This window comes from Cnephaeus nilssonii, assembly GCF_951640355.1.
Source record: "Cnephaeus nilssonii genome assembly, chromosome: 13".
In the NCBI taxonomy this organism is placed as follows: domain Eukaryota; kingdom Metazoa; phylum Chordata; class Mammalia; order Chiroptera; family Vespertilionidae; genus Cnephaeus; species Cnephaeus nilssonii.
Window position 1 is genome coordinate 69,183,103 of NC_137084.1, and position 25,932 is coordinate 69,209,034.

The 25,932-nt window shown below is 43.4% G+C and overlaps 1 protein-coding gene across 2 annotated transcripts in view; it reads right to left on the minus strand.

The window, feature by feature from the left end:
• ZC3H12C (zinc finger CCCH-type containing 12C) overlaps positions 1 to 14,531 on the minus strand; it is a 62,685-nt gene extending 48,154 nt beyond the window's left edge. Inside the window, exons 1-2 of one of the 2 annotated variants that reach the window (XM_079789252.1) lie at positions 14,027 to 14,530; positions 1,741 to 1,808 (exon numbers count right to left, since the gene is read on the minus strand). Coding sequence is in view for 1 of the 2 variants with exons in the window: in XM_079789251.1 (XP_079645377.1) it covers positions 14,027 to 14,050 (24 nt within the window). In the remaining variant the exon portion in view is untranslated. Of the gene's footprint in view, positions 1 to 1,740; positions 1,809 to 14,026 lie in introns of both variants that reach the window. The other variant, XM_079789251.1, reaches the window with a different exon arrangement.
• Positions 14,532 to 25,932: the final 11,401 nt, after the last annotated feature.

The window sequence follows — 25,932 nt, forward strand, 5'->3', positions numbered from 1 at the left end:
TAATGGCTGAAGAATTTATTGATAGTAATATTTAAGTACAGAGTATCTTCTTAGGGCATTTTTATAGATGTTAACTAATTGATAACATTTTATTTTAAAATTGTTTACAACTAATACATTTAATAAGCAATATTCTGATGAAAGGCAGGAAAATAGCAGAAAGGTTCATGATTACTCAATCAGAATAAATGAGAGGTTAAACTAGTTTTCAATGAATTCACGTAGTATTCATTCAAAAACATTTATTTCAATGCTTATTATGAGAAAGGGATAATGCTAAGTGGAGAAGATGAGTGATAAACATAAATACAGTTGCTATCCTAAGGAATATAAAATTTATTCTAGGGAAACCGGATAAAGGAATATCTATATAATATAGGGTATGCCAGAATTAATGCTATTAATAGTGATACATCCTAGGGTATGAGAGACAAGCACAGCGGCTCAGATTTGAGAAGGTCCTGAGAGGTGGCATGGAAGCTAGGGACTGAATGATGATGATGACACATTCCTATATACACTATGATGTGTGTCTGTGCAGGGGGATGGGGCGGGGGGGAGTGGGGAAAGGAAGATTTTTGGCCAGAGAACAACAAAATCAAAGGCCCAGCTATGTGAGAGATGATAAAACATATAGAATTATGTGTAAAAGAGGCTAGAAAGTGGCCAGTTTATGGGAAGTCTTGAATGCTATACTAGAGTTTCAACTTTGGTCCCAGGAAATGATGGAAAAAAAAGAGAAACAAATATGAGACATTTTCTAAGATAGAGCCAATGGGTCCAAAAATGATTTGATTTGTTGTCCCCTTATTTATGCATTCATTGATTGATTCTTGTATGTGCTGTGACCAGGGATTGAACCCACAATCTTGGTGAATCGGGATGACGCTCTAACCAACTAAACTACCCCAGAAATGATTTAATACTAACGACAGAAGAGGAGGAAGTAATAAAAAAATTGATGGCATCAAATGATATAAATATACAGCAGGAATGACTGAGGATATTGAGGGAGCTATTTCTTTGGAACAGACAGCTATTCTTAATCATGTATTTTTTTTAAAAAAATCCTCACCCGAGGATATTTTTCCATTGATTTTTAGAGAGAGTGGAAGAGAGAGGGCAAAATAGAGAGAAATATCGATGTGAAAGAAACACATTGATTGGTTGCTTCCTGCACGAGACCTGACCACGGCCCAAGCTGGGGAGAAGCCTGCAACCAAGGTACGTGCCCTTGACTGGAATCGACCCTGGGACCATTGGGTCCGCAGGCCTATCCACTGAGCAAAACCGGGTAGGGCTTAACCATGTTTTTGTGTTATTGATCACTTTCTTAGTCTAATGAAGTCTCCCTTAAATAACTGTTAAAAAATTCAAAGTAATGCTTTTAAATACATAAATTAAAAAACATAGAATTTTATTACAAAGAAACCAATTATATTAAAATACAGTTATCAAAATATATAAAATTGCGGTATACTGAAATATATGCCTTTACATTAATACATTAAAATAAGATATAGCAGCATATCTAATCACTACAATGATTTTGTAGTTAAAAGTGAAAGATACTCAAAATATTTATTTCAACTATAACATGACAGAAATGTTTATGATTTCTGTGGGTGACAAAGTCATATATACTGTTATTAATTGGGATTGTTGCCTACATTCATAATTAAGAAAAATGCTAAATTTCATTTAGAGAATATGAATATCATGATAAAAATTTTTTCTCACCCAGCATCACAGAATGCCCAAACTCATATCCATAGCAAAGGGGACCACAGAATCCAGGTTAAAAACTCCTGATTAAGAAAAAAAAAAAAAATCCTGGTAAGTGTGTGCTGAAAAGAGATGGTAGTATAAGTGTTCTTTTAATAAGTTTGACAGGAAAGGAATAAGATATAGAAAGATAGTTTGGAGGGTGATAAGGAAGGATAAGTTTTTCATTTTCTCTTTTTTTCCCCTTTTGGAACTTTAAACCAGGAGAATGGATTCAGTGGGGCTGGAGAGGAAAAAGTGATGCGTATCTATGAATGAGTAAATGAACGAATGAGAATAGCGAAAAGGATGATAACTTAGTGAAAACCAGAAGGCAAGCAGGGAAGGGCTCCTCTGTCTACCCCCTCAGCCTTGCAAGTCGCTCCCAGCCTCTAGGAGACCCACGGGCCAGGACTGCCTGGGAGTGAAGAGTGAAGGTGAGAAGGACACCTGGCAGGACCCGCCAGTCCTCAGAGAGCAGGAGGTGAGCTGGTGTCACTCTCCTGCCTCCTTTTCTAAGCCATCTTCAGTCTTCTTCCCCAGCTCTTAAGATCCCTAGAGGCTTACTGCTGCCATTTGGCAGTCTAAATACTCTCATCGTGGCTGCTCCTTCCAATCTCTCTCCCACCAAAAGTCAAAACTCCAAATGGAAGATCAGTGCGGGTAGTGGGATACTTGTAAGCTTAAAGCAATTATTAAGCATTGAAGTACGGTACCTCGATGTAACGGACTGATTCGAGCGAGGGGGTGTCCATTAAAGCTAAAGTCTGTTATATAATAAAGTAGGTTTTCCAAATGTGTATGTTAAAAAATTGACAGATTAGTTTACCTGTTATTACTTATATAGACATGTTGTGTGATTAAAATTAAGTATGTATGAAAAGTTTAATTTCACAGAAAAGCTTTCTATATGTAGTACTGTCATTTTAAATTTACACTGAATAGGTCTAGTAAATGGGTGCATTCACCAGTCCCCTAGAGTAAACAAATGCACACAGTTGGGGCGTGGCTCAGAACCACTTCCACAAGCGGTAAAACTGCTGCAGAAATCACCCCATGCCATGTGACAACAGAACCAATTACTACTCGCCTGGCCTCGTGTGTGATCACGTGCTAATCATTTCCCAAAACACTGCTTACGAGCTGTGACTCTGGAATTTAAATATGTAGACTATAGTTGTAGATATGTACTTTTATTTATGTTGGTGAAATTACTAGTTTTTTCTCCAACATATGGCCTATTTGCTAAAATTTGTTAAAAATAACTAAATTCATAACAAAACAAAAAAGCCCCCGTCAATTTAATTATAAGCAAATCTTGCCGAAACCGGTTTGGCTCAGTGGATAGAGCGTCGGCCTGCAGACTCAACGGTCCCAGGTTCGATTCCGGTCAAGGGCATGTACCTTGGTTGCGGGCACATCCCCAGTAGGGGGTGTGCAAGAGGCAGCTGATCGATGTTTCTCTCTCTCAACGATGTTTCTAACTCTCTATCCCTCTCCCTTCCTCTCTGTAAAAAGTCAATAAAATATATTTTAAAAAAATAATAATTATAAGCAAATCTTGGTTAAAAGCTTTTTAAAATTATCAGGGTGTTAATTTTCACATATGACATATAGACTGGAAATTTTGTCAGTTAAATCAGAATTCTGTTAAATTGAGGTCTGAAAATCGAGGGTTTACTGTATGAAGGAAGGTGTGGTTAATATTATAAGGATAGCTTCTTGAACCAAATGACCATTTAGATCAGTGGTTCTCAACCTTTCTAATGTCACGACCCTTTAATACAGTTCCTCATGTTGTGGTGACCCCCACAAATAAAACTATTTTTGTTGCTACTTCATAATTGTAATTTTGCTACTGTTAATGAATCGTAATGTAAATATCTGTGTTTTCCGATGGTCTTAGGCGACCCTGCTAGTGGTTCTCAACCTGTGGGTCGCGACCCACAGGTTGAGAACTGCTGCTGTAGAGCCTTTTAATTGCCAAATCTTTGCTTCCCAATAAAGTAGCTTTTTGCTTACCAAACCCATTTTCTTCTCACTGTGTGATAGTCTCTTACTCAATACAAAAAGTTGAGTAAGAGGCTATCACACAGTGAGAAGAAAATTATTTCAGAACTTTGGCCAAATGTAAATCTATGCTGAACTGTCCTGCCTATTTTAAGTGTTCATCATCAAATAAGTACCCAATTAAAATGCACATGAAACTTAAGTACTCATTTGCTATCAAAGTAGGAAATAAACATTTACGACCCATCTGTTATTCTGAGGAATGATCAGGCCCAAGACTCAGCACCTGATAGCCCGCTGCTTGCCAAACTGGCATCCTGGCTTCTGGCTGTCACTCAGGAGTTCCAAGTGCTTTCTCCACCTGCCTTGTCTGCACTCAGGTGCTATCACACCACTGGAGGGTCTCCAAGCTCAGCTACAGCTGCCAGCCTGGCACCTGCTTCCCAGCCCGAGGCCAGCCATCAGATTTCCTACTTCAACTAAAATCACAAAATTAATTTTGGTACATTTTTCTTATGTGCTGGATTCCTGATGTGTTTTCAATACCGTACTTTCAACATATACTACCTATACTCCGAATCTAATCTTACTCAAACCTCAATTTTGAATAAGAACATTCTCTGCAGATGTTCTTATTAAACAGAGGGTGGGGGTAAAAGACATTAGAACCAATCAGAGGATCTCTCTTTAATGCAATTGAAAGACCTGGAAGAACACTGAAAAATAGGGAACTCAATAGGGCAATAATTTGAAGCATCTTTTCCTCTTCAGAAAAAAAAAAGGGGTGGGGCATTTGGTTAATTTTCTTACAGGAATTACTAGAATTGCCACCACTCTCCATTTTCAAGAATGTGGAGTTAATTCCAATAATTTTGCTATTCCTCTTTATTCATACCATTCATAATCAGGTCAGGAACAAAGAGTTCATTTCCCCTCAAAAGCTTTACAATCTGGGGGTGAAAGTGGGAAGTATCTGGAAGATGCTCTCTGAAATATGATTAAACTGGTAAAGAGCATAAGGAGGGCCATGGAGGAACCACAGCTGCTGGCTCTTCCAACTCCCCAGGAAATCCTAGGAAACATGCAGAGGGAGAACACCAGGGCTGAGAGGTATGAAGTTCTACAAGCAGAGAAACCCCATTTAAGGAATTCAAACACTTTTAAAACAAACTGGGAAATCAGCTTATTTTGAAAGTTACATCATTCTATCCTTCCACAAAGATGACAAAAAGCCCTGCCAATTCCAAGCATTAGATTTATTTCTCTTACCCACAGTGCTTAAATGATGATGATGGCAATAAACTCCAGGGTATATAGTATTTAAACTACAACAATAAAAATGACCCTTATTTCAAGTGCTCAAATAATTCACTATGAGTTTCTTGACTTCAAAGTTGAGATATAGACAGAAATTTATGCTAACCAACTTTTTAAGGCTTAGGAAAAACTCAAACCAATATAATGGAAACATACTCTGACCATGATATAAAAAACGAGAAGTTAGCAGCAGATAGCTAAAAGCAAATTAAAACACACAGAGACACACACCCAAAACCCAGTATCTATAAATTAAAACTTTCTTCCAAATAACTCTGTAATTCAGGGGTGGGGACTGTCCAGCCTGCAGGCCATACAAGGCCCAGGAAATCATTTTGTCCGGCCCTGTCAAGGCATTAGGGGTGAGCTAATTAAATGTTTGACCAAATATAGTAGGCTAATTTTTAAGTTGATAATTTTGTATGGCCTAAATGGAACAATAAAAGAAAATGAAGACTTAAAGATAAAACAAATATGTAAGTCAACAATGAGGAGGCAGCTTCAATTATTTGGGAAACCTGCTCCCTGTAATTAGACAAAAAAGCTAAGATTTGAAACAGACTAAGTCACAGAATAAAGATAAAATTAAGCCCACACAATTTTGAATAGAAAATGAGTACAGATGACTAAGAAGAACAAAAACTAATTTTAGCCTGCCCCTAAAAGTCATGAAGTAATAGACTAGAAGGCCCTTTAAAAAACTAAAATATAAACTGACATTAAAAGCAGTAACAGTAAACTTGATTTTATAAAAATTTTGTATTTGATAATCCCAATTATTCAGAACACAATTTAGAGCCAGTGAATAAGTAGACTGAAAAAACAAAATCTGTCTGATAAAATAAATGGAAACCATAAATCTATACTAATAAAATGGTAATATGCTAATTAGACTGGATAGACCGGACGTCCTTCCTGACAAAGCCAGGGGCATGGCTGGCCTGCAAACTGCCTGCAGCCCCTCACCCAGGCCGACCTCACCCCCAGCGGGGGGCCCCCCACCCTGATCGGGGGCGTGGCCAGCCTGCAAACCCGCGGTGGCCCCTCACCTAGGCCAGCCCCGTCCCCAGTGGGGACCTCCCACCCTGATCTGGGGTCCCCTTCAGGGCAGGCCAGCCGGCCCCCACCCGTGCACCAGGCCTCTATCTGATATAATAAAAGGGTAATATACAAATTGACCCTTACGGCAGAACGACCAGAATTACCACTGGACCAGTCACTATGAGGTGCACTGACCACCTCTTGGTCCCTTTCCCCAGCCGGCAGGCTCCGATTGCCTGATGGCCACCTGCGGCGGGGGCAGGGCTGGCGAGCAGGTGGGAACAGCCGACCTCTCAGTCCCTTCCCCTGGCTGTCAGGCACTGATCACCCGATGGAGAACGGGGAATCAGGGGTGGGTGGCGGCAGGGGGCTGGGCCGGCTGAAGGCAGCTGGGGAAGATGGCCTTGATCGCAGGCCAGGCCTAGGGACCATACCCGTGCACGAATTTCATGCGCTGGGCCTCTAGTCATTTTATAGAAATACTGAGTGCCTTCTATGTACCAGACACTTTTACACTTATTATCTTGAAACAGTAAAAACAACTCTGTAAAGTACATAGTGTTTGATGGATGAGAAATCAAAGAGAAACCTGGTCTTGCCTAGGATCACAGTCAAGGCAGAGTGGGGATTCAAATCCAGGGTTAGCTATTCCATCTGCTTTCTCCACACAGTCCAATCTTTCAGTTCTGCAATCCAGACTATCTGAGCATCCTAAAAGCGTTTAATCACTGCCTAAATACTTTCATTTTAGAAACAATATTAGCTGTTTTTTACAGTTTTATAGTCCACAGCAGATACCTGTTGCATAATAGAAGGAGGGAGTGACAATGTCAGCAAGGAACAGCTAACATCAAGGAGAAAACACCAAAAAATTACTGATATAAATCAATAAACATCATGGAATTCTGCTATCCCCACCATCTTAAAAAAGGCATGACAACCATTGCTATTTAGATTAGGAAAATCAGAAACCTCACTAACCTTGGTGAGGTTAATATCTCTAGGCATGCGCTCCATCACATGGAAGGTAGGCAAAACAACAGTGTAAACCGTATAGAACCATTTTAAAACTAAATTAGGTAACATAAATGCTTAATACTATGCATTGCATAGCGTTACTGCCCAATAAATGTTAGCTATTATTATATTTCATAATAAGTGAAATTACAGGCTACCTATTATTTGAAGGTAGAAAAATAAAATGCATGTGTACACATTCTTCCATTTAACCCTTTGCACTCGCTTGCTTTTTTCTCGATTCCTTTATTCTAATGCTAACCATGTCGAGTCACACTCGACATCCGAGTGCAAAAGGTTAGAATAGTTTGCTACTGAAAGACTTTTAAAGACTAACTTTTTGGAAAATTAACTTTTACAATATCCTTCCTCTGTTAAGTGGGGTAGTTAAGGTTAATTATATTCTTACTAGAGGCCCAGTGCATGATTAAATCATGCACGTGTAGGGTCCCCTAGGCCTAACCTGCCATCCAGGCCGTATCCACTGCCCCGCAAAGCCTAGCACGCTCCGCGGACACTGCTAGCAGCCTGCTCCCCGCTTTTGATGGCAGGGGTTCCGCTGGTGCTGGAGCGGACACACAGCTCCCCGCTTTCGATCCGGCGCGGCGGAGGCTTTCGAAAGGCCTGGTGCCGGAGCGGACAGCCAGCCAGCTCCCCTGCTTTCGTTCCCTGCTTTTGATGGTCCGCAGCAGGACGTGGGCTCGCTACCCCAGAGGCCCCTTCTGTGCCACAGCACAGCCATGGCGCAGACGCTGAGCTCGCGCCGCCGGCCCAATCGGCCACCCCGAGTCCCGCCCCCTGCGCCTCCCACTGGCCCAATCGTGGGCATAGCGGAGTGATGGTAATTTACATATTACCCTTTTATTATGTAGGACTAGAGGCCCGGTGCACAAAATTCGTGCACGTGGGGGGGGTCCCCCTCAGCCTGTGCGCCCTCTCGCGGTTGGGGAGCCCTCGGGGGATGCCCAACTGAGAGCTTAGGCCCACTCCCCGGCAACCGGACAGCCTTAGCGCTGCTGTGGAGGCGGGAGAGGCTCCTGCCACCATCACTGCGCTGGCCAGCTGTGAGCCTAGCTTCTGGCTGAGTGGGAACGCACAGACCACCAGGGGCCGCTTCTACATTGAGCGTCTGCCCCCTGGTGGTCAGTGCACGTCATAGCAACCGGTTGTTCTGCCGTTCGGTCAATTTGCATATTAGCCTTTTATTATATAGGATAAAGCAAATATGTATGGCCCCTCCAGAAAACACATTAGGAATTCTAAGTTAACTTACAAATGTTTAGGTAACAGCAGTTGTGCTTTTTGCTGTTATTGAGTGACTCTCTTAATCATGTACTGGCTTTTGTTCACCCTACTCATATCAGATTATTATTTAAAGTACTACATGGCCTTTAATAATAAAAACACATTCATGAAGTTTTCTACTATGTGCCAAGTAGAAGACTGGGACCACAGAGACTTACCCTCAGGGAGCCTAGAGACTATGATCAAGATAAAAATTCCTAGGCACAGTAGAAGCTACTGTTATTGACATTTTTGTATTATTAGGTAATCCTTATGGTCTAGGTAGTATTTTCCTGCTTTCTAGATGAAGAGCAGAGACACACAGAAAGCAGAAAAGAAATAAGAGACAAAGAAGAAACAGTTAAGTATCACTAAATATGCCAAGTGTTATGGAAAATATACAGTATTTTGAAAACACAGAAGTAAGCAAATAATTTTGCCTAAAACTAGGAAATTAGAAAATGCTTATGTGTTTTTACTTTAAAACCCAAGTAAAAATTCTATAAAATATAACTACAGGAATTAAAAATTGTTAGGAAAATATTTATCAAAATATTTACAGACATTATTTCTGAATAATGAGATTCTAGGTGGTTTTAACTCTCTTAACTTTGCTTCTTTTTAATCAACTTGCAGTACTTTAATAATTTAAAATATAAGTTAGAAAAAATATTTAAATTCGATATTAATGCTCATCTAACTAATTGTCATACTTTTAAGTGCTAATACTTAGTGCATTCAAACATGGTATGCAATCAGCACTCTTGCTTTGCTAATGGGTGTGTACATCAGCACAACTTTTCTGGAAAGCTTTTTGGCATAAAAAACCTTAAAGCATACTTATTATCTTGGATGATTACTTTTAGGAATCCATCCTAAGAACATAGAGAAAAAAATTATTTTACTGGGATAGTCAACTTAAACATTATGATATTAAAATTTTGGCAAAAGAAACCCAAATGTTTAACTGAAACAGAAGAATGATTAAATGACAGGTTCTCAGGAAGAAAACATTTGAAATATTCTTAACATATACTAAGAAAATCCTCTGTGTACATTATAAGGGGAACGGAAGGTGGGATACAAAGCTCTATAAAAAGTATTAATTCCAGTGATAGAAAAAAAAGACGTATCTTTTAAGAACCAAACTACCCAAGGAAGATGATTCCGTTATATATTTTAAACCTCACAATAATAGACACATTTACTAACATGTACTAAGTTCCAGAGACCTTAATATTTGACTAAAACAGACTCAGCTTATGTTGGAACTCTCGCTCGGGCATTAATGTGAGGCCCATTAAGTTACTTAACCACATTGTGGTTTGGTTTCCTCATCAGAAAAAAAAGAGTAATGAAATAGTTTTTCATACGAGTGTAGTAAGTATTAAACGCATGAATACAGGTGGAGCACTTAGAACAATGAGTGGCAGAATAAGGTATCAATCTTAAACTACAATGGAGTAAACTAAGATCTAAGCTGAGGCCTGAATAACAAGGCTGAGCCAGGCAAAAGGTGAGGGTAACTAGGGGAAAATGTCCAAGCAAGCAGGGAGACATTGGGATTTTCTACTTACTCCCTATACCCGTGGTCGGCAAACTGCGGCTCACGAGCCACATGCGGCTCTTTGACCCCTCTTCCACAAAATACCACGGCCTGGGCGAGTCTATTTTGAAGAAGTGGCGTTAGAAGAAGTTTAAGTTTAAAAAATTTGGCTCTCAAAAGAAATTTCAATCGTTGTACTGTTGATATTTGGCTCTGTTGACTAATGAGTCTGCCGACCACTGCCCTAAACTATATGATAATTTCCTTAAAGGCAGAATGCTTTGAATGTTCAGAATGTGCTTCTGGGCTTTGCTTTAGGCTAGTTCACTGTGCATAAGCATTACTGTCATTGTTGTGACATAAAATCATACATACTAGGCTTTACGGGTGATCATACTCTATTTTCATTTTTAATATAGTAAAACGATCCTCTGTCAAATAGAAAAATTAAAGAGGAAATCATACTGAGTGAAAAAGTGAATATATTTTGGGATGAAATAGATTTAAAAAAACAACAACAACATTCTCAAGTGTTGATCATTTCCCTGAACTGTCAATAGTGAAACAGCAACGATTATGTTTTTGATGAATCTCACATTATAGCTTTTTAAGGCATGAGATTTTATGTTGTAGGTCCATGAGGCATATTAACACTTAAAACACAAGAAGAGCCTGGCTGGAGTGGCTCAGTGGTTGAGCGCAGACCTATGAACCAGGAGGTCAGGGTTTGATTCCTGGTCAGGGCACTTGCCAGGATTGTGGGCTTGATCCCCTGTGTGGGGTGTGCAGAAGGCAGCCAATCAATGATTCTCTTTCATCATTGATGATTTTTTAAAAAATATATATTTTATTGATTTTTTTTACAGAGAGGAAGGGAGAGGAATAGAGAGCTAGAAACATCGATGAGAGAGAAACATCGACCAGCTGCCTCCTGCACACCCCCCACTGGGGATGTGCCTGCAACCAATGTACATGCCCTTGACTGGAATCGAACCTGGGACCTCTCAGTCCACAGACCGACGCTCTATCCACTGAGCCAAACCGGTTTCGGCTCATCATTGATGATTCTCTCTCTCTCTCCATCTTCCTTCCTCTCTGAAATCAATAAAAATATATTTTTTAAAAACCATGGAGATTTTTTAGAAAATCTGATATATTTGAGATCCAACCCTAGAATCTCAATATTTTTTATTTAAATTCAGAATCGTGATTTAATAAATTCTTCTTTACTGACCTTGTTACTTAATTACTCTTTCCAAGCACTATACCCGCCCCCCCCCCAAACTATCTTCACCACCTTAATCACCCACTACTCCCATCTTATGCTCTAGACACACTAGGCCACCCACTCCCTGCTTCCCTGCCAAGGTCCCTTGACTCACAGTACATATTCATTTAGAAATGACTCCCACCCAGCTCTACCTACAGGCAAACCTCATTTTATTGTGCTTCTCACAAATGTTGCGTTTTTGTTTTGTTTTACAAATTGAAAGCAAGACCCTCCACTAGCAAAAAAATTCCTTTATTTTAGTAGTCTAGACCTGCAATATCTCCAAGGTATGCAAAGGTAGGTATTAGCATACTAGCATTCTACCTTTGAGGCCTGGAATGCAGCCTTCCCCAGTACCTGAATTGACTTCTTCCCTCCGGTCACAGAGAACATTTGATGTGGCATTGTGTTCTGTTCATAATCTCCTTTTACAGGTCAGGGGCCTTACATAGCACAGAGACTTGATACTAAATAATTATTTGCTGAGGGAATAGTTTATCAGTCTCAAAGAACAATGACTGCAGATTAGTTTACAATCCTAGATTCTAATACCCAAAGAATAAAAACCCTACTTCACAACTTGTTTCTTTAAAACTGCAATCAAACCAGAATGAAAGTAGAATTCTTCTGGATTTACATAGAAGAACAACGAAAAACATGGAAGATATAAAATGGCATAAAAAGCTATAAAATGATAGCAACACTTTTACATCTGTTATAGAAAATAAAATTAAATGTAGGAACCATTGTGGGCTGCTAGAATGAAGACAAGGTAACCTAGTTGTAGAATGAAAAAATTAAAAAAAAACCAACAATTTTCATTAAACACTTGGGGTCCAATTTGGCAGATGTAATCCATGAAAGCAGAGCTCCAGAGAAGCCATTAATATAAAGTAGGATATCTTTATTAGTCTGTTAATTAAAACAAAAATGCAGTAAAAGGAAGTGACTAGTAAAAACTCTCATCAGCGTACAAACACTCCAAGTTTCTGTTTCCTATCCTTTAATATTTTCCACTATAATAAAATAGTTTCATCAGACTTTCATTATAACATGCTGGCTAGAAAATACTGGCTTCTTTTTTGTTGTTTTTTTGCTTAAAAGTGCATTTTATTTTGCTTATAGTATTGAGTACTTTTGTGATGACCAGATGATAGAGGCTGAATTGTAAATTACTTTGAAAGGTAAAACCCGTTCTTAAATGAAATAAAAACACTCAATTAAACATACTGAATTATAGTCAGTTACTGGACCATTCTGATGTTTTTGGGGTATCTTCAAGTAGACAGATTTAGGTAACTTAAAATAATTTCACAAATATTTGGTTTCACTATTTTTATATTCAAATATTAAATAACACCAATACTAAAAATTACTACTAAAATTGATCGTATGTGTAAGTGACCAACGGAAGTCATACCCACTGAACCCTAAATACATTGAGTTTAAAAAGATAAAACATATATTGTTACTTCTTGTGACTTCTTGTGGTTTTTGGGAAGTCCAAAAAATATGTTTGAGGTCCATCCACTGTTTTCTATTCGGAAAAAATATGAAGTAAGTGAAGAAATGCAGAACTTCTCCAAATTCCTAAATATAGAGTGCTTAGCCCAAAGTATTTTTGCATCCATTCTAAGATGATTTAAAAAAAAAAAAAAGGGTGGGGGGCGGGGATCTGAATCAAGGAGGGCCTCTTGGGCCTGGGGATACTCCAATTGGGTCTTGCAACCAATAGGAAAACTCCCCCTAAATCTGAATTAGCATTTCGCCTCTCGATCACAATACACGGAGCCCAAATCGGGATTGTTATTGGTTACCCAAAAGGCCAGAAACCCAGATAGAGTAAGGCTGGTTTTTTTTTTTTAAGGAATTTAAAAGGGGTGAAGGATGAGACAGTTTAGGGAAGAAAAGTGGGATTTCATGTCTTCAAGTTATGTTTGTAACACGTTTGTGTGTGGAGTTCACCCTGAGACCCAGCGCAGCTAAAATGAACGCGGGGGAAATGGACATTCGCTGAGCTGCAGGGAGGGCAGCGGGAGGGCAGCGGGAGGGTCGCGAGGGGCGAGGGGGTTTCGTTGGGCGGCCGGGCGCGGGCCGTTTGGGTGCGGGACGGACGGATAATAAAAGCGAATGGCTGGGGCCGGGGATGTCGGATGCCTCACCCCCGAGCGCGCGGGGCTGAGCCGCGGAGCAGGGCGGCGGTCCGTTTCCAAGGGGCGCCGCTCGCCTCCACGTTCGGCGGCCGAGCCCGGGGCGGCCGGGAGTGGACGGGGCCCTAGGCCGCGGGCGGAGACCGGCCTCCCTCGCCCCAGATCCCGCGGGGGGCGCTGCCGGCGGGAGGATGCGCTCGGCTATCCCCTCGCCCCGCCCGGGCCCGGGGCCGGGGACCGGGGCCCGGGGCCCGCGGAGCTCCCGACTCCACCTCCGGGCGTCCGACCCCCTGGGCCTGCGATCGCCGCCGCCGCCGCCGCTCCCGCCCCCGTCCGCCCTCCCCCAACCCCCACGCCCGGCTTCCCGGCTTCCCGGCCCGCGTCTCCCGCCGCCCGCTCCCCCGGGGCAGCTCGCCGCCGTGGCCCTCCACCCCTGCCCGAGGGACAAACCTGCGGACCGCTACCCGGAGGGCCGACCGCGCGAGAGGCGGCGACGGGTGCGGGGCCGCAGCGACAGCGGCGCCCTCGGCCCCCCTCGGCCCGCTCCGCGCTCCCCCGGCCCGGCCCGCGCCCTCCGGTGGCACAACTCCCCGCACGCGCGCGGCCCGGCCGCGTTGCTCTACCTACTTGCAGCGCCTTCTCAGCGGCCATCGCAGCACGTCCCGGACGAGGGCAGCCCGGGGCCTCGGGCGGCCGCTCTCGCCTCGGCCCTGGGCCGCCGCAGCCGCCGCTAGGGCGCGGGGCGAGCGGGAGGCGCCCCCATGGCCGCCGGCCGCCGGCTCCTCGCCGGCCCGGCCCAGGCGCGCGCTGCTCCGCGGGCCGCACGGACCGGCTCCCCGGCCGCCTGCTCGCTCCGCGACCTCCCGCCCGCAGCCGCCGCCGCCGCCGCCGCGCCGCTTCCTCCTCCCCTTCCCTCTGTTCCTTCTCCTTCGCCTCCTCGGGAGCCGAGGTTGGCAAACCAGCACCTGCTGCTGGAGATCACCGAGAACTGAAACAGGAAACCCCGGGCCGAGGGGAAAACCCGGGAGGCGTGGAGCGGGTGAGGGGAGCTGCTGGGACCTGTCGGCTCAACCCGGCCGCCGGGGCTGCCCGCCGCCCGCGGCCCTCCGCCCCCCGCGCCCCTTCCCTCCCCGGCCCAGCCCGGGGTCCCCACCTCCCCGCCCCGCTCCCCGGCCACCCCTTCGCCCAGCAAGAACACGCATCTTCCCCGGGCGGGCAAGGAAATCGAGGGTCTGACTTCTCAGGGCAAGTTCCCCGTGGGTCGTTCGCTTTATTATCGATAAACCGTAACGAGGAAAACCCGCGGCCATCGTTAGCAAGACCGGTTAAGGGAATTGAAACACATGAAGCTGTTGGGATGTCTTCCAGGGGGAGGACTTCTTTCAGCCAGGAAGCTGGCCTGGTTGGAAATGGCAATATGTCAAGATCGAGTTTAAACCTGGGATGAAGCCAGATCTCTTTCGGGAGGTTTTGGGAGGAGACAGCCTTCAATACTGAAAGCAATGGGAGCAACTTCTGTGAATCGTACAAACATCCCGCACGAGCTAGGTCAGCATTTCAGAAATGCTCCAATACTCCCATTCACCGGCCCGGGGGATTGTCCCCGGGCGCCTCACTGCAGGCCTCGGGCAGGACGCGGCCCCTTTTAGAGTGAAAGGGAAGGGAACTTAGGTGGATGGCGCCCCTACTGTGCGCCACACACTAGGTCGCCTGGTCTAACTGCATCTTCTCATGTAAGGTTCACCACAGCCCTATGGTATGGATCCCCTTTATCAGTCAGAAAATCGAGGTTGGAAGAATTTCCCCCCACGTTGCACAGCTTGAATATGAAGGATTCAGATCTGTTTGCATCCAGAGCACATGTTTGTTTCCCTGGAACAGAGTTCATGCCTTTGAACACACTTTCTCCCCTTCAACAGAATTATTTCTTGCCTCTCTGAATTGTTTTCAATAAGGGCATATAGGGTTTAAGCCTGGAATTGTGGAATTTGCTTGGACTACTTAATAGTAGTGATGTCCACGATGCTCATTGTGGCTCAAACTTTATATTTCCTAGTTTCATGTTCCCTTTAAAAGAAAATAAATCTGCCTTTATCGCTTCGCGGAGCAGCACAGACAGAGGTCCTCGCCTATTTGGCTGGCATCTGTTGCTCTTTAGCTATTGATGATGGGGTCCCAGCTGAGAGCGCTCCACTGGCTGGAGTCGGTGGGCATCCTAGCACCTCTGAGATGAAAGGGGAGCATCTCACTGAGCCCGCTTTCCACTCCAGTAGGCCAGTCTTTGGGGGGTAGTAGATACAACAGCTGGCTCGTAGACTTTTTGAGCACACGAAAGCCCTCCGGTCCACATTTTTAGTCCCATCTTTAAGACCCTTAGGAAGTCTGGCAGCCTGCTCCCTGCAGCCAGGTTTCTTGTTTTTATTGGCAGGAAGGGAAGCTTGCTTTGGAAAAGCATCTCCTATGACTGAGCCAAAGCCTCAAAAGTCTCTTGAGCAGAACTAGGGAGGGGTGGGGACTTAGAAAGCCGGCGTGGCTGACAGCAGTAAGTGATGGCATCATTGGCATGATTTTTTAAAAGCCAGGGCGTTCCCATACTCCACAATATCCACTCATGCAATCAACCTCATTTCCCTCAACGGACTCAACTAAATTCCACTCAATATAGATTCAGCATAGCTATAGACCAAGGCACTGTATTAGGTCCTTTGGAGGTAAGAGACTGGATAAGTATTGTAACTGCAAACATTTAGTGAATGCCTACCATGTTCCAGGCACTATTCTAAGCACTTTGCATGTGTTCTCTCATGCAATTCCCACAAAACCCCTATGAGAGAATAGCTATCACAATTTCCATTTTACAGATGAAAAAAACAGACCAAAAAATACAGTCAGTCAGTAACAATACAAGGATTGAAATGTAGGCAGTCTGACCCTAGAATCAGGAACCTTATGTGAATAAGGTACTGCCTTGTATGGCCTTCCTCTGTAGTTGGGGAGATGAAATCAGGAAAATTAAAAGAAAACAAGGTAATTTCCAAGTGTTCAATGTGTGCCTGGGGAATAAATGCAATGAAAGTTCAGAGGACAGAGGAATCTCTTTAGGTTGGAGTGGTTGGGGAGTCTGCATAGACGATGACACTGAGTTCCAAAAAGGGGCACGCAAGCTGGAAAATGTTGAGGAATAATGTTTTGATAAGCGGAGAGTATAAGGAAGGGCACATCAGTGGAACGGCATAAAGAAAGAGTGTCAGGGAAAACTGAAGATCAAACTTTCAATGTCTAATAGCAAAACCTCAAAATAGACCTCAGCCAACTACGGCACATTTGCTATTACCAATTCTGGATAGCCAGTCTGCATTTGAGTTATAAAGGCTAGTCTGGACCTTGAGTTGTGACTGAATTGCACATAATTTAAAACTTCGAGTGGCTGCGACTCCATAACAGGCAAAAACCTTGAGCAGCCTCACTGGTTGAAAGCAAATGCTTTGGAATGGACAGGTTGGGGACAGGGGGTGGGGAGGGAACATGATTGCAAGGGCGGCACTTCTTTCTAAAATATAGCTCCTAGGTAGACCCCCACAAACCTAGGTTCACATTTGAACGTTAAAAGACAGGGTTTCAGGTGCCCACCACTTCTCATCTGGCCGCCTCAACCTGGAACTTCTAATTGCCCAGCCACCTTACCTATGACCTCAAGGGACTGTAGGTCACCCTCGGGTTCAAAACTGGTACACACCCCAGCACCTACTTCCACTTCAATGAGCTTTCCTAGTGGCATCCTTAGAAGTTTTCTCATAAAAAGTGTGTGGACCCAGTGCCTACACTTGGGGGTACAAGGTAATTATTTTTCTTGTTCTCATGTCTCACGTCTCCTGCCTCTACCATTTTTTTGCCAAAACACTTACCGTAGTTGAAACGATGTCAGAAATCCCTTGCAAGCACCTTCACCTCCAGCTCTTTGGCCAGCGCTTGATTTCCTCTGAAGAGCTTCACCCAAATAGCCAGGTGACTACTGTGATTTTTATTCACAGTTTCTCTTATGTCTTTCAGAGAAGTTCCGGTTATTCCAACGGTCTGTGAAATGTAAAGTTTCCTTAATATCATTACCCTAAACAACCATTTCCTAAGCACATAATCTATATAAGATAGATACAAAGGCATAAAACTCATTCTTGACCATGTGCTTCAGTGACTGGGTAGAGTTGCTCTTTAAAACTGAGTTCTTAGGGAAAGGAAACTAAAGGTCACGAGATGCGTGCTGTTGACCAATCCCAGAGCTTCTTTCTTTTGGTGAGTTGCCACAAGATTCCAGACTAGCAGCATGACTCCTTTTCAGCATTTGTGGGAGGCCACCAGCGAGCCAGAACAGCAAGGTTTTCAATATGCTGTGCTGGACAGTCCAGAGCTGGGTTTTCTACCTGAACCAGACAGCAGGGCTGCCCTGCTTTCACCACATTTGACCAACAGAGGAATTTGGAGAAAAGAAGCAATAATAGGATGAAAAATGCTCCCAAGGTGGCACTTTGCCATCTCGACAAGGACAACACCTGTCAGTGCAGTTCACCCTGCCCAGAGGTTTTGAAATTTTTATTTCAACACATAATTTCAGGCTTACCTCTGCAAGCACCTATTATTTCAAAAGGAAGTTGGTATATAGAATTACACATGTACAAAATCAAGATAGTTGGAAACAGAATTATAGAATTTCCAGGGTAGAGTGAGTTTTACACTAAAAGCTATGTCACAAGAATATTAATTGCAGCATTATTTGCAAAGGCAAAAAAATTTAAATCAAACTAAATGTCCTTTAATAGGAGACTATTTAAAGAAATTGTATTACCTTTATACATTAGAATGCCATTTATCTATTAAAAAGAATGAAGTGGCCCATCCGGTGTGGCTCAGTGGCTGAGCATTGACCCATGAACCAGGAGGTCACAGTTCAATTCTCAGTCCGAGCACATGCCCAGGTTGCAGGCTGGATCCCTAGTGGGGGGAGGGGGGCATGCTGGAGGCAACAGATCGATGATTCTCTCTCATCATTGATGCTTCTCTCTCCTTCTGCCTTCCTCCCTCTCTCTGAAATAAATAAAAAACATTAAAAAATAAAATAAAAAGAATGAAGTGGCTTTATGTGTATGGAATAAACTATAAGATCCATTGTTTATTGAAAAATTAATGTGAATAATGGTGTGTATAGTAAGTGACTATTTGTGTGAAAGAAAAAGGATATCTGCATTTGCTTACATCTATAATAATAAAAGCGTAATATGCTAATTAGAACGGACGTCCTTCTGGACAAAGCTGGGGCTGTGAGGGAAGCCCGGTCCCGGGTGCCAGAGGGAAGCTGGTGCTAGCAGCCGGGGAAGGAAGGAAGGCCTACTCTTGCATGAATTTCGTGCATCGGGTCTCTAGTATGGATATAATATCTCTGGAAGGACATATAAGAAACTGGTAATGATGGTTGTCCTGGGCTAAACAATTGGATGACTAGGAAGGAAAGGTAGAGGAGAGATTCTTTTTACTTTATACCCTCTTATAGCTTTTGAATTTCAAAGTGGGTACTTGAACTAGCTATTCAGAAAATATTTTTGAAGTCTACATTTATTGGTGATGTGTTACTATTGTTCATGCCTTTCTATTTGATTCTATAAATAAACAGATATTGCTTTTCTCAAGTAGTACCACAGCCACAAAGAAGAGGAAGTGTGGGAGTCCTGTGAGTGGCACGTGTGGAGTCCGGGGCTTCCCAGTGAGAGGAAAGATTCCTATGATCATGTGGAAGGGGAGATCCCATGATTGCTAAAGGATTCCCAGCCAGCATTAGTGGGATTAGTCACTGATTTTACAACTTAAGTGTCAAAAGTTTCAAACACAGATTCTAAAGGATTTTTGATGGGGACTGCGTCAACCGAGGGGAACATTTAGGGAAGTTCTCATTAGCTGATAGGAGAGAAGTTCATATCACAGAAGATCAGCAGTAGGCATGGGGCTGGAGCATTGTTTTCCATAATACTCATTGCTTAGAATTATGTTTGCTTGTTTATTTTATCGTGTTTCCCTACATCAAAAATGTAAGCTTCATGGAGGCAGGAGCTCTGTCTGGCTGGCTCCCTGCAGCATCCTCAGTTCTCTGTGCCTGGCACACGGAAGGCACTCAGGTTGGTCCCGGACTATAGGACCATAGCATCCAGTGACTCTCCAGCTTCTGGCTGCTAGTTAGGTATTCATCTGTTAGAAGGTAGTAAAGACATGGCCATGGGAACCAGGATTCAAAACTCCAGTCTCTGAAACAGTGGGCAAAGCCGAATTCAAACTTCAAAGGAACTGGAGAATTAAAAAAATATTTAAGCATGGGGTAGGTAACAAGTCAAGGAACCAACTAGCAGAATGAGGTAGGGGCTTGGCTTAAAAAAAGAAAAATAACCAGCCAGCAAACACATTAAAATTAAACAATTCCCCCAAACACGTAACAAACATCATAACAATAAAATAGAAGAGACAGCCCCATAATTAGGGCTACAGTTTACAGGAAGAGCAGGATCATCATCTGAGCAGGTCTGCTGCTGATGGTTAGGTTGGGCAAGTCATTGACTTAGCATCTCGGTTGGTTTCAGAGTCTAAGCTAGGACATAGGTAAATGAGCCTAGTCAGAGAGATCATCCAGCTAACTTAGATGATTTCAAGTACTCACATCCCTGGGAAATTTACACTGTCAGCGATTTTTGTTTAAAGGTGGAAATTCCAGGGAATATTCAGCCAAAGAGCATCCAAGAGTCAGAAATAGAGTCCAGCCAGGCAGGAAATGTTAAGCAGATCTCCCTGTGCCCCATAAGTGAGAGCTATAGACCTAGATAGGGAATAATTGACTCTGAAGAGATAAATAAACTGGATCTGATTACTTTTATTGGTTTTGATAGGTCTGATTTTAGGGAAACAATTTTTCTTCTGTTTTATCCATTATCTGGTCAGTCCAGAGAGAGCACACAAGTGTTAACGTGGGCAGAGGTAGAATCAGACTATGTCTCAGGGCCTTCAGTTTGGTCCGAACATTAACCTTATTTGAAATAATGTTAGTAGTCTCCTAAAATGTGTCTCTAGTTCTTAATTCCCCTGTGACTTCCTCTAGTATTTGAGTTTAATATGCAGAACCCTGGCTTATTGAGAAGGACTAGGCCACCTGGGTCATGCTTACAAACATCTATTTTGAATAGTGAGCATTATCTGTCTTTGGCAGTCCCTACTTTTTTAATGGATATTTTGCTAGAGAAATTCAGAAATTTATCATTTTATTTTGGGAAACTGCAAGAGACAGTTAAATATTCATTAAGCTTTGGCAAAAACAACTTGTCATCTAAAGACACTGTTCTTACAAAATGTATGATCACCACTTTCTTTGGTTTGCTTTGCTAAAATATGTGTTTTTGAGAACATTTTAGAGTGTTAGTAGGATTGGGCCTATACAATTACATGTAGTGTCTTGGTGGTCAGTTATTTTGCATAAAAGTAGGAGCTGTAATTTTCTACGACTTTTATACATGTAGCCCAACAATAGTGAAATTGAGATTCAAATACTTCAGCTATAGGGATCTTGAACAAGGGTTAATGGCGGTGGATTTCACTGGCTTTAGTATCTAGTACCTTTTCATATTCTAATGCATTATTTTAAATGATAAAAGAATGCATGCTCATTGTAGAAAATTTTTATTGAGTTTTTTGGGGTGACATTGGTTAACAAAACTATACAGGTTTCAAGTGTACAGCTCAACAAAACATCATCTGCACGCTGCATTGTGGGCCTATCGCCCAAAGTAAAGCCTCTTTTCAGTCCCCATTTATCCCCCATTTGCTTCCATTCACCTTCCCCCATCCCTTCTCCCTCTGGCTATCACCATACTGTTTTCTGTGTCTATGAGTTTTATATATATATATATATATATATATATATATATATATATATATATATATTAGTATATATAGGATATATACTGTATATATCCCATCACCATTTTTTCACCCAGCTCCCCCCAAACCACCCACCTTCTGACAGCTCTTAGTCTGTTCTCTATGTTTCTGTTTCTATTTTGTTTGTTAAATTACTTTGTTCATTAGATTCCACATATAAGTGAGATCATGTGATAATACCTGCTCACTGTAGAAAAAACTTAAGACACAACAAAACATAAGGTTTCAAAAATACAAATGATCCCTCATCCCATCAACCAGAGCTAACCACCCTTACAATTTTTTCATTTTCTTCTGTTCTACATCTCTGTTCCACTAGCTTTACTGATTTGATTAGATCAAGCATGTGTTTATTGAGTTCCACCACTGGACTTGGAATCCTAACATAAAAGACATGGTCCACATCTTAAGTAAACCAAATATTTTCTCAGAAAGGTAAGACACACATTTGAAAATAAAAATCTAGAGACAACACTAAATTAAATATGATCAAGTGCCAAATGTGCCTGCGTTCGGGGCTAACTCAGTCGGCTGTGATACCTAGGACAGGGATCTGAAAATAATTCTTTGTCCACCTCAGGAATTCATTTATTCAACAGATGTTTACTGAGCACTCGCTCTGTGCCATGGTGAGGATGTACCACTACTTCCTAAGGTGAACGTGGAGAATTCCTAAGCCAAAGCCAGTTACTGCTTCCCTTCGTCTGTCTTGTACACTGCCAACGCCTCATCTCCTACCACGCATTGTCCATGAGCCACACTGGCTTTCTTGTTCCTGCTGTCTCTGCTCTCTGGAACACTCTTCCCCAAATATCCACAAGGCTTGCTCCCTAATGTTCTTCAGATTTCTGCCCAAAGCCACCTTATTACAGAGGCCATTCCTCAACACCTTATGTAGAATATCACACATACCCTCCCTTCACATACATTCTGGTCACTATCCATCTCCTGGCTCTGCTTTTTATTTTTTTAAGCATTTATAAAAATGCTATGTATATATGTTCTTCTGATAAGATGCCTATCTTAATGGGAATTTATTTACCTGAAAATGAAAATTCAGGAAAGTTTATTTCAATAAGGTAGAAGGAGAGAGAACAGATATGGCATCACTGTTGGGCGCTAACACGTGAAAACCCAGACAGACAGTAGTGATGGAGGTGAGGCTTTCTTCAGAAGTCCCCAGGTGGGTCTAACACGGACTAACAAGTCCCCAGATGGGTCTAACACGGAGACACAGGAATGAGAGGGGCCTTGGCTGTCCAGGTACCTGCTGCACATCACAATCAGCCAGGAGCAGGTTATCTAATCAAGTTGATTCCATCATGGGCTCTGTTTTCTGCTGCCTTTTGTTACCACTTCTCTCCTGGCTCCTCCTTATCGGTCCCGATCAGGCTCTTAGGAGTTTTCTTCTGTCCACTCCTACAAAGAATTCCTTTCTGACCTATTATTTTATGGCTCCACACACTTGTCTGGCGTTTTCTCAGCCATTCCAGTGGCGTTAACTACTACCTACATTCTGATGTTTGCCAAATCCATATCAGCAGCCCATATCGCCTGGCACCGGGCAGGCGTACAATAAAAGCACATTATATTTATTTACTCAAAATGAATTAATGGCTTTTGGTGGGGGAGGGGAATCCTACTGTGTGTCAGCCATTATTGCAGGTGCTGGAGAAATTTCCTGCTCCAATGGAGCTCATATTATGTTTATAACCAGTATACAATTCAACACATACACACACAAACTAAACCATTTCACATTCTAGCAGGGGCTCTGAAGGAATCAATTAGAGTTGGGTACTAGCAGGTTTGGGACTGGCTCATGGGTAGGGATCAGGGAAAGCCTCTTTTGAATCGCATTTGAGTCGAAATGATGCAAAGGAGCCAGCCATGCAAAGCACTTTGCAGGTAGAGGAACTGGCAAGTGAAGGAGCCGTGCTAGCACAGGTTCGTGGCGCTAGAAATGGAGGTCAAGGAGGAGAATGAGGAGCAGTGGAGCTTCGTGAGAGGGAAGGAGCTTGGCGGGCGTGGAGGCTGGTCCTTTAGGTAGGTCTTGTGTGCTTGTTTGCCCCAGACCTCATGTCGTCCTTCCCTTTCTCTTACCGCTGACTAACCTCTCTTCCTACGTTACTGGCCTGGTTCTTGTCAGTATTTGAGTTTGCGACCCTTCTTTGTCTTTGGTAAACCACACTGGTGAGCATAGGAAGGTTCTATGCTTTTGGCTACTTCTGGGTCTCTACATAGGCTGCTCTGTCTGCCCATAACACCTTTCACTTAATACTTTGTGAATAAAGATTCAGCTGAGCGATTCACTTCTTTCTAGAAAGACTTCTCTAATCTCATCTATCTGGGTTACTTGTCCCTACTCTGTGCTCCCACAGTCGAATGTGAGAACCAAGGCACAGAAAAGTTGAGTAACTTCCCCCAGATCATTGAACCCAGGCAGTTCAGCCCGCCCTCTTCACCACTGTGCTCTCGTCCCCGTCTCATAAAGCTGTTGGGAGAACTACAGGGGGTGATGCATGCAAAGTATTTAACACAAGCCCTGACATTTGGAAAATACTCCGTAAATGTCAGCTCTAATTACGGACACAATCGCTGCCCCTGAAAAGCTTATGGTCAAGGGAGGGAGTTACAAACCTAGTAAGTATATGAATAAGATGGAGAAAACTATTTAAATACCTAGGAAGATCTGCAGCATAGTTTAGTTGCTTCTCTCTTTTGCATCCCTTTCTGTAAAGTAACTGCCACTTAATAACTGTGATGAAAATACTCTTTGAAAAAGAAAATCTTAGGTCTTACGGGAAAAATGATAACTTCTGGTTTAGACATGTCGAACTTGTCTTCTGGAGGGGCTTTTGGAGCATCCAGTTAGAGATGATCAACAGGTTGGGCAAACGGCAGCAAAATACACTCTTCCTTAAGCATCATTCATGATTCTTTCCTTCCCTCACTTCCACATCTAACCTGGAAACCAGGCCTTGTTGGCTCTGCTTTCAAATTACTAGTATATCCGCAATCTTCCCTCTTTTCTCCTCTGCCTCCACCCTGATCCAAACGACCACCTCATCTTCTTCATCTGTACACGAAGATACCAACAGTATTTACCTCATGGGGTTGTTATGAGACTTACAGATAGTGTATGCAAAGCACTTAGAATGCTATCTAGCATGTAGAGGAAGAAGGGACCAAAAAGTAGAAAGAGGACCAAGGTAGTATGTGGCCATGCGATCCACTAGCTGAATGTTTCTAGGAGAAAGGTAGTTATCAGAGGTTAAGAAGATTGGGAACTTCCAAACATGTGATGTCTTGTTCTGTTAGGACATGTTTACCTAAGAGTAAAATAGAAAGTTGAACAGGGTTGTTCCACTCGATCAGTTCATCAGAATAGTGTACACAACAGTTAACTACAGAAAGGCTGAGTCAATCAGGGTCTCTTGGTTTGAAGGAACAAGACTCAGCTAGAATCGAGTTTACTCAGGTCACCTCTGTTGAGTCAAAACTTTTTGTGTCATGCCACCTCGCAGACTGCTGACCAGTCTGTGGGTTGGTTTCCTTTGGGGACAGCTGCCCATCCTATTCAACCAGTGGAGGCTAGAGAGGGGCGTGACCAAGCCACCATGGTTGGGCAGAGCTGCCCTGCCAGCAGAGGCTCAAAGATGGAGTGGTTTTCTTCTCATTAGAAGTGACTCTAGGCTCTGGGTGTGGCAAACACCATGACTGACACAGCTGAGAGATATAGTTATGTTGAGGAAAGGTATGAGGTATGGAGTTTAATGCCTGGTTTTGAGTCCCAGTAATCCAGTTCCACTTTGAAGCAGCTCTGTGCTTTGGGCAAGTTGGTAAATTTTTCTGATGCCGAGGTTCTCCTTTATTAAGTAAACTAGTGACCCGATGCATGAAATTCATGCACATTAAAAGGGGATTAATTAGAGGAAATAATTTAATATTGCTTTTTGCCCTTTCTCTATAATAGAAGTATCAGAGATGAAAGAAAATACGTAAATGTATATGAAAACCTTCCTCCTGTCAGAGTCTGGGGCACACCACGGGACCCAGAGTCAAGTACCCACCCACCCACATGCACCTCAAAATTGTGTGAGACCCAGACCGGCTGCTCCCTCCCCCCCCCACACCATTGGGCTAGATCCAGACCAGGCCAGTCCCACCCTTGTCAAGCCCTGCTGTGCAGGGGACATAGCCTCAGGTCCCCCAGCCCAGACCAGGATGGGGGTGTGCCTTGAGGTCCTCCGTCAAGCCCTATTAGGTCGGGGACACAGCCTGAGATCCCCTGTCAAGCCCCACTGGGTGGGGGGCATGGCCTGAGGTCCCTCGTCAAGCCCCGCTGGGCAAGGGCGCGGCCTGAGTTCCCCCGACCCAGCACTGGGGGTGCACCTTGAGGTCCCCTGTCAAGCCCCTCTGGGTGGGAGGCATGGCCTGAGGTCCCCTGTCAAGCCCCGCCAGGCAGGGGGGCACAGCCTCAGGTCCCCTGGCCCAGTGCCAGGGTGGGGGGTGCAGCCTGAAGTCTCCTGTCAAGCCCCACCTGGTGAGGGGGCGAAGCCTAAGGT